Raw genomic sequence first — 9533 nt, 5'->3', positions numbered from 1 at the left:
AGAGCCCAGATTAAAATGCACACAGTAATCAGCACCTTGTGCCAACATGAGTAAATAAGAATAATATTCCTATCAGGGGTTTTGCGAGGCTGAGACTGAAGCTTTACCCTTTGTTTCCGCTGAGAGACGTGCGGCGTGACTCATTTCCCCAGGCGTACAAATTATCTTAGATCGGCGTTCACGGTTTGAGATTCAGATCGAGCTCTAGGTAATTTTTTTCGAACTGGTTGGTTCGACTTTTAAGAAATTCGAGTTCTAATGAGTTCGAGAACTGAGGTACCGCTCTACTAATAAATACAAAACACAAAATACTGTACATGTATGAAGTAATTGCCAGTTTATTGGTAAAATATTTTTGTTAAAGCTTTTTAAATATTACATAATAATATAAGTGATATAAAAACCTGTGAGAATCCAACTACTATCTACAACTTCATAGAGTATGATACTCAATGCAGCCTCTGCAAATGTTTCCAGAATCTAGCCGGGGCAATTTCTTCTGATGTAGCAGCAGATCTCCATCATGATCTCCAAACTGCAGCTGACAGTGTGTGAGGAGCAGGAGAGAGATCTCTACTCAGTACCACTGTAATGAGAGACACTCACCTGTGAGCCCAGCAATGAGAAGAAACAGGAGCATCAGAGGATCCATACGTGTGTGTGTCACTGAGCCCAGATCTGTGGAGACTGACACTCACTTCCTCATCCTCTGTACCTTCACTGTCTCTGTCGTTTCTATTCTCACACACAGCAGGCAGAGTGAAGGGGGAGTGGACATTATAAACAGGAAGTGACAAAACCACAAGGCTGAATGTTTAGCACTTCAGCAAGACATAACATCCATCCATCCATCCATCCATCTTCTATACCTGCTTATTCTGTGCAGGATCCTGATGGCCCACAGTCTATCCTGGAAGCTATGGCATAAGGCCGGGAATAACCCAGGATGGGGCAGCAACCCACTGCAGGGCAAACACACCATTCACACACATGCACACTGTTAGGAATGGCTGAGGCCCGAGACTTCAGGAACCAGAGAAGGCCATGGAGTTCCAAAACGTGCAAAAATGTATTGTCCTTGTTCACAAAAGTGCACAAATACACTGTAGTATTAACAACAACAAAAATCTCAATCAAACAGGCTATACCCTAGCAGACCCTGGATCCATAACAACAATCTTTTAGCCCATTCTCCAGGGTTTATATAGATTTCTTAACCCCTCTCCTTAGGACAACTAATCTAACAATTATCATCCTCAAAACAATACATCCCACATACACAATTCTAAAACACACTATCCAAAACCACAATTTTATTCATAAAACCAACAAAGGCTAAAATATCAATTTTATTGTAATGTGCAAAAATCCCCTCCCCAACCACTTGGTTTAACCCAACAAATTGTGAACACCCTTCCCCTCCAAAATCACACAATTGTAATGGAAACACCCAGCTGGACAATCCTGGATCGAATCCATATCTACTACAAGGTAGAAGGAAAATACCAAAATATCATTTATAAGATATCCGCATCATGATCATCACTATGTTTAACTTAACATCGCGCCGACATCGGGGGAATATGGGCTCAAATGTTCGATGGTGATGTTTCTGCAACAGAGATGTTTGCCGATGGATTTTCAAGCACCGCGGAGATATAGTGCTAATGCATGTGTGCTCTCTGGGTACTTATATTACTTTAGTGTTGCTGCTGTGACAGTGCCAGACAATACAACTGTCTAATTGTACCTATTAGCGTACCTATAATATCACCCATTCATTGCGCCACGGTAAGGTCGGATGGCGTTACATCATAAACAGGAAATTAGGGGAACATGCTGCCTTTATCCATTAATATTTTCACGCAAGACAAAGGTAACGAGTCCGTTGAAATTTCAGTACCTTGCGTTTTTTAATTTGAAATGGTAATTAGTTACATTACTCCTTACAGACAAAAGTAGTGGAATTACAGTAACGCGTTACTACCAACATTGCTAGGTAGCTAATGCTAAGGTTAGCAGTGCAGCCTTATGCTACTTCCTCTCGCAAGATAAGACAGCGTTACTGTCACTGTGCAAATACAATAAGATGTCTTTGGAGCAAGCCTGTTAAGGATAAAACCACAAGTAAAATACAATATGAAATAAAAGAAATATTCACCAACAGTAAAGAAGAACAAAGATGAATAAAATACTGGTACTGGAAGCAAAGAAACCAGTAAAACATAGTCAGAGAAACATTGGAAAGCTCGGAACAGCTGCGAATGTGCCTCCATCATTGTTCATAATTCTTCAGTTGACGTTGCTACAGTGGAAGAGTGAAATGGCTGAAGATTAATTACAGCCCTGCTGCCTAACTGTCCGGGGGTCAGACAGAGCAGAAAATAAACCACCGCGGGAACCTTTCCATGAAAACTATTAATTAAAACCGATACCTGTACGAAAAACACAACATCGCAATAAGTGTATCGACATATCCCTAGATTCTTAGGAATATTAGCACTACACCAAAATTTCCAACTGTGCTAAATATTCAGTTGTAAATCAAAACCACAAGTGAGATAAGAACGTCTCCCGCTCATTCCCCTCCATCAAATCTTCCACTAACTGAATGGGTCGCTTAATTGTCGCTATGAATTCTGGGAGTCTGTGGAAGGTCACGACCGCAGCTCTCGCGTTACTTGCTACCAGGAAGAAATTGTGTATTCAATTACTGTAATAGCGACCTAATAATTTTAACAAACGATCAAATTGTATTTTTATATATATATTTATCAATTATACAGACACGACCTGTATTGTGTCATTCTACATCTTGTTTTGGATAATATATTTGTATTGCGTAAACATATTCGATATACAGCCCAGCCACAATTGGTTTCTTTGTCACCCGGAAACTTAGCAACTGTGTTGTGAGCGGATCTGCAGCGCTTTTCTCTTTTTAAACGTGTCTTCTAAATTTGCGGTGCTCCTATTATTTTTCCGCGCTTTTGTTTTTTTTTTTTTTTTTTTTTTTAACGTTTCTTAGTGGTTTATTTAAGTAATGCCAAATGTAACAAGTTTTGGGGATTTTAAGAACAATGTCAAATAAAGAACCATGATGTGAACACTGAGCACCCCAAATTCCAGGGAGGAAAAAAAATTCCACTTACTAAAACAAAGAAAATAAGAGAAATATGCATTATCGGTTAAAAGACTGTTCAAAGTAAATGACCATTTTCTTTAAACGCAACATTTACAGCATTCCAGCTGGTTCATTCCATTTAGGATCATTTCTACACAAAAAAAAGATTAAGCAAGTTGAAAACAGAAATGACTCCTGTGCTGATGCCCTATGGTATGAATCAGTGCACTTCCCGCTTATGATGGTATACAGGCAACATATCAGATTATCAATAATGTTTGACTGAGCCTCTGTGCAAGTCAGGTCAGGAGGAACTAAAATTATTAGTTACTGCCAGATATACATACAGATATACCTTTACAGATGCAATCACACTTGCAAACTGACCTCTTCTGAGGGTGCAGCTTTCAGCAGGCTGGATGTCATCTCCACGATGGTCTCCTGTGGCAGGTCGCCGAGGAAGCCGCTGCGTCCTGCCAGCAGCTTCAGGAGAGCATCCATGATGCTCCTCTGGGCCACTCCCGGGTGTTGCAGTGACAGCTGCGCCATGAGGGCGCCGAAGCCGTCCGCGATGGTGCGTCTGGGCACAAAGACGCCGGATGATGTGGGTGATTCCAGGACATTCACAAGCTTCTCCAGGGGCTGTGGAAGACCCTTAGCCATAACAGCAGGTGTGTCGCATACAGATCTGCAGGACTTTGAACTGCATGCTTGTTTCTGCAGGCCTATCCCTGTACCATCAGGGATCTGCTTGCCCTCGATGGGTTGTCCCTTAACCACATGACTGTTCAGGTTTTCGACTGCTCTTTCAGGAGCACTGGGAGCCAGGACTGATACAGTGGCCGTCCTGACATTCTTGAAGAAAATTGCTGTTTTAACACCGGATGGCTGATATTTTCCAAACTGGTCAACATTATTCTCAGTTGAGTCATTAGGGAGGTCTTTGACACCCAGGAAGTACTGATCCATTTTCTCCTCATGAAAAAATCCTTCCCCCTGGATCTCACTATCCTTTGCAGCTGCTGAGCTGTGGCTCTTCTCTCCCTCCTGTCTGGATTGATTTGTGCTAGATTCTGGTTCTGGTGCACCTGTGGTCCTAATCGGCAAAGCAAGATTCTTCCCAAATAGGTTACTATCTTGATGGGTGAATGCCTCCGTTTTTTCATTTAGTCCTTCCTTCAGGGAGGTGTTGATCCTGCACTCAAGACCCCCAGAGCTTTCAGTCAACATGGACTCTTCACAGAAGCATGATTCGTTTTCAGGAACAGACTTGATTCCCTCCGTGGGGATATAGCACCCCTCAGAGGCGATCTTCTGACAGTCCACGGACAAAGGGCGGAGTTGGTCCAGGGGCACTCCAGATAGGATGTTCTTCCTCATTTCTTGGTAGTTGTCCGCTAGGATCTGAAGAACTTCAATCATGCTCTCCGGCATAACATTTTTTCCCAGAAGAAAGCGGCTGCCTTCCAGTGAAGTGCAATAGCGCCCCCAGCAGTACTGCTGACACATTGCATGCTGCAGGGCCAAGAGGCTCAGTTCAGCCTGCACTGCCCTCTGGTGGCTACTACGCTCCTTCCCTTCGAAGCTTTTCAATTTATCTTTCAGTGTCCCTACTTCTGCTTCAACAAGCTTTAATCTGATGAATTCCTGTTTGAAATAGTCCAGGTCAGCCATATAGACATCTGTGATGGTGGATTTCTCAGCTGTAGACACTGCCAGCGTCTGGACATCCTGGTCCATTGTGGAGAGGTCTGTGCTGACAACGGCATCGCACAGTACAATCTGGCGTTCCAGGCTGCAGATTTTCTTCACTCTCGTACTCTGCCTGTCACTTGATGACATGACATTGCCCCTGAGGTCACCATTAATTTCTTCAGACTGGTTCATTGCCACCTTGCCATCCACAGCCTGGAATCGCTGGGATGTTACAGGCCCGCTGCTTCTTGCCTTGTCCTGGACAGTCCATGGAAAACAACCTTCACATGCAGACTGACTGGCTCCTTCTGTAAATTTTTGACCGAATCCAGCCTCTTCCACCGCACCAAAATCAGGATCTTGCAGATGCATCAGGTCTTCCATGTTCTCAGGATGACCTTTCTGCTCCGGGATCCACTGGAACACCTCCGCAGCACCATGAGCAAAAGACTGCTCTTTAATAACACCGGGATACTGCTTTTTTGGGTCATTTCCACTTTGGACAGTTCCTCGATGCTCAACATCCATCCACTTAGTAGAACTGTAGTCACATTGCTGACTGGTGGCCTTTCCTGCTCCATTCATCACGCTCTCATCCGAGCCGCAGAGATTTAGCTCCTTTTCAAAGGCGTTTGGAAGTAGGACCAGCTTCTTTTCTTCCACTGACAGAAAAGCCTCCTGCGGACCCTCCCTGGCTTTGCAGGACTGACTGCACATCCTGGCAGCAGAGGAAGCACTTGGTGTATAGCACCAGCAGCACTGAGAAGATCTGCAGTGAGAAGATTCAGGCAAGGCTGGAGTTTCTTCTGCTCTGTGCACTCCTCTGATTTCCTCTTTTATATAGACTACATCTCCCGTTACACCAAGCGCTGGGTGTTTCTGAAGAAAAACACGTAGACCTCCTTCCTCCTTTATGAGGTGTCGGTCTTCAACTGGAAGAGACAAGTACCAGTTCAGCAATTTCTGGTCAATCATTTCCAGCATTATTGGACCTTTTATCAAGTCATAGAGAGACCTGTGGATGAGAAACACCTTGGCTTCATTAGTAGATTGGGTTGCTTTGGGAAAAGCAGGAAAGCCTCTCCACGCTGCCACTGTCTGATTCACGTGGACGGACGGGGGCCACTGCAGAGCTCCAGCAGCGTGTCTGGACATCTCGGCGCAGTTCTCCAAATGAAGGGGCAATGTGGTCAGAAAAGGGATGTTATAATACGGATGCCACATGTTCTGGAAAAGTAAGGAGTCACACACAATATTGCGCACAACTATATATATATCGGCTAACTTTATAGCTACAATGTTTCTCAGTGCAAGATGAAATGCTGAAGGTTACAAACAGCCATAATCCGTCGTAGAAAATCTTCCGCGCTTTTGTTAATGTACATCGTGTGTGTTGTCATTTGGTTAAAGTGTTTGACGACTTTGCAGTGCGCTGACACTAATTGGCCACAGTACCATAGCAACCGCATCATAACAATTGTAGTTGCACTTCGAGTTAATTTGATTTGAACATTCAAAGCAGCTCAGATTTGCAGCTTCCCAGCGAGAGACAAGACGTGATCGAGATGTCTGCCCTGAACGCCACTGTGTGCCTCTGGAGAATCGACTGGCTCCTGCCAAATGGGGCAGTCAGTGTCCGGATTGCTCCGGAAGACATCCCCGGTTCAGTTAGCCATGGTAAGGACGGCAAAGTGATGCCCAGAATAGCTCAGCACTCGAAGAATGAAAGTCAGAATAGGGTTGGCTGGTCTTGTTGAATCTTGCAGTCTGTGATAACTATCTTATTTTGGAACTACATGTCTTAGGATACTAGATAATAAAATGGTTGACTTTTAGGCAAACGGTGATTTGTTACCATGAAGCAGTAAAAATACGGGGCTCTTTTCGGCATGTCTGTTGTATTGTATAATGAAATCAGTAAAATCTGTCGCTGTGATGTGTGGATGGATGAAGTTTTAACTTCTTTTTTTTTGACTGGCTATATTTACCATAATATAAGCTGCACAGAAATGGTCCTCATATTGTTTTAAAGCTATTGTCCAGCTCTATAGGTTGAACAAATAATATGCCATCCCCATACGAATAATTACCATGGGTTATTAAAGTATTAAAAATTCAATAACAAAACACCTGTATTTCAAAATTGATCAATTTTTTAAATAAATCTAGTAAATAATGTCATGAACATCTCCAGAAAATTTGGTCTTTGGTTTAAAAGTTAAATGTAAAAGTTAAATGTAAATATAAATATAAATGTTAAATTTAAATGTTAAATATAAATGTTAAATGTAGACTCTAAATGTTGAGAACATATGCAAATTAGCCACGCCCATCTGCATAGAAATGGGCGGTAACGACGAATTAGCTCGCTAAGTTAATTACTTTTACATTTAACATTTAGATTTATATTTACATTTAACTTTTACATTTAACATTTAGATATAACTTAACATTTAACATTTATATTTAACATTTATATTTACATTTAACTTTTATATTTACGTTTACATTTAACATTTATATTTGACATTTACATTTAATATTTATATATAGACATACCATTTCTATTTACATATGATGAACAATTGTGCAAATAATCTACACAGCAAAAAATATGATGATCCACAACACCATTGACTTCTAGCTAAATGTCAGAAAATTGCACTAAATGTTGAAAAAGTGGCAAGTACAAAAATGTTTCGTAACTTTACAAACGGCGCCCCATATGGTACAGGGTTATTATTTTTCATGACAACTTCAACTATTGCCAGAACTAGCTGTGGAGATATAATTTAAATTAAAACATTTCAAATTACTATCAAAATTGAATAAAAAGACAATATTGGCAAAGTAACTGGGAAAAAAGAGAATTAATGGCACAGTCAGAATAGTTTATTTTCCTCTTAAGTTTACACCTTTGACTAGACACTAGCCTACTAAAAAGGGCCTTCATTTGTCAAAAAGCCTGAACAAAACAAAAATAAATAAACTAGATTGGCTTTTATGCTACTAGGGCGAGGAAAGCATTTCAACATTGGTGTAATAATGCATAAGTTACATCAGTTTCCAGTGTGGTTTTTCGCTGTTGTTCTGCATATCAGGGAATCTGTGCACTAACTGGTGTGTTTTTATAAGTCAAGTTCCCCTGTTGAAACGCAGGCGGCCCGATTCAAGACCAGCGCATAAGTCTCCCAAGCTTGCGTTTCCTGTATCCAATAAGATGGCAGAATTTTTCTCAATGTGCAATACTGACTGCCAAGTGTGATATCTGTGATGTAGTTTTGTTGTAGAGTGACATAAGGATTCACTTTATTTAAATGTGCTGTCCCCTGTCTTTTTAACCCCAAAGGACGAACCAGCACCAGTGGTGGAGGCCATCGGAGGAAATGCCGCACTGGGCCGCCGGCACCCAGCTCCATGACCATGTCTGCCGCCACTGCGTCTACTCCCTCCCCGGTGGCAACCAGCAGGGGTCAGCAGGGCTCAGGACGCCGTAGAAATACGGTGGGAGGCCGGTCAGGACGTAGAAATTGGTGTAAAAAACAAAAGGGGCCATTTACAAAAAATGTACAGAATCTAGTACGCTTCAGTAACTGCAAATTGGGAAACCCGTTTGACTCAACCCAAGTGGGTGAGAAGATCCCGTGTGAGGATCTCACCCAGAGTGACGACGAGGTTGCAACCATCCTGTGTCGCACTCCATCTATGTCAGAGCCTGAGCCTGAGCCCTGCTCACCGGCCTTCTCCTCCACTTCATTCTTAGTTCCGTCACCCATCCCATCCTCTTTTGTCTCCTCTCCATCTCCATCTTTTTTTACAGACTCTCCTCCTCCGTCACCACACGTAGTCTCACATGTAAGTCCAGCCCCACATCCATCTTCAGCTCCAGCCATGGTTCATCCCACCCCTCCGTATCAGGTTCCAGCGCACCCCTCATCTCAGCTGGTTACGGGTCCGACACCCCCATTTATGTGCCCTTCTGTTGTTTTTGAAAAAATGGAAAGATTCAATAAGTTGCATAACTATTATCTTAGCAACTACCCTAAAATGACCTATGAGGCCAAGTGCTTAACTTACCATTGGTGTATTCAGTTTTGGAGTGAGTTTTTAAATGCAATTTCCATCTGCAAGCAGGGGAGGGACCAAAACCTAGAGGCTCACTACACGTATGTTGACAATTGGGTTGATGAAGCTGAGGTGATATTTCCTAATGATGCGCTGTACCAGCTGAGTGCCATCCCCGGGGTCCTGGAGTTGGCTGTGGAGATGGGCTATCTGTGTGATGTAAATAGTTTTTCATAGAACCTGTAAATAATTAGGTGAGAGATCTCACAAGTACTTAGGATAAGATAAGATTAAGATAGTTTAACCTTAACTTATCCTAAGTTTGTATGACATAAGATTAGAATAAGATAAGACTAATATAGGTTAAGATAAGATTTTGTATAACATATGGTAACATAGAATAAGATAAGACTAATATAGTTTAAGATAAGGTTAAGATAAGATTGTATATCGTAAGATAACATAGAATAAGATAAGACTAAGATAGGGTAAGATGAGGTTAAGATAAGATTGTATATCGTAAGATAACATAGAATAAGATAAGACTAAGATAGGGTAAGATGAGGTTAAGATAAGATTGTATAATGTAAGATAACATAGAATTAGATAGGAGTAAGATAGGGTAGGATAAGGTTAAGATAAGATTGTA

General features: G+C 41.9%; 1 protein-coding gene across 3 annotated transcripts; it reads right to left on the bottom strand.

Annotated features, from left to right (window-relative positions):
• Nucleotides 1–3013: 3013 nt before the first annotated feature.
• Nucleotides 3014–6180, bottom strand: LOC140587191 (RNA-binding protein 44-like). Of its 3 annotated transcripts, none has more exons than XM_072708593.1 (3): nucleotides 6157–6180; nucleotides 3512–6046; nucleotides 3014–3275 (listed from the first exon to the last, which is right to left on the bottom strand). In XM_072708593.1, exons 1-3 carry the CDS (start codon nucleotides 6160–6162, stop codon nucleotides 3270–3272), a joined length of 2547 nt encoding a protein of 848 aa, XP_072564694.1. In that variant the 5' UTR covers nucleotides 6163–6180; the 3' UTR covers nucleotides 3014–3269. The 3 variants fall into 3 exon arrangements, with proteins under 3 accessions (XP_072564694.1, XP_072564695.1, XP_072564693.1); XM_072708594.1 differs by having other exon boundaries at nucleotides 3014–3151; XM_072708592.1 differs by having other exon boundaries at nucleotides 3014–6046.
• Between the last annotated feature and the right edge of the window lie 3353 nt (nucleotides 6181–9533).

Source organism: Paramormyrops kingsleyae, unplaced genomic scaffold (genome assembly GCF_048594095.1).
Source record: "Paramormyrops kingsleyae isolate MSU_618 unplaced genomic scaffold, PKINGS_0.4 ups148, whole genome shotgun sequence".
Classification (NCBI taxonomy): Eukaryota; Metazoa; Chordata; class Actinopteri; order Osteoglossiformes; family Mormyridae; genus Paramormyrops; species Paramormyrops kingsleyae.
Note: the sequence above shows the minus strand (reverse complement) of the source record. Positions and strands in the feature narration are given on the sequence as shown.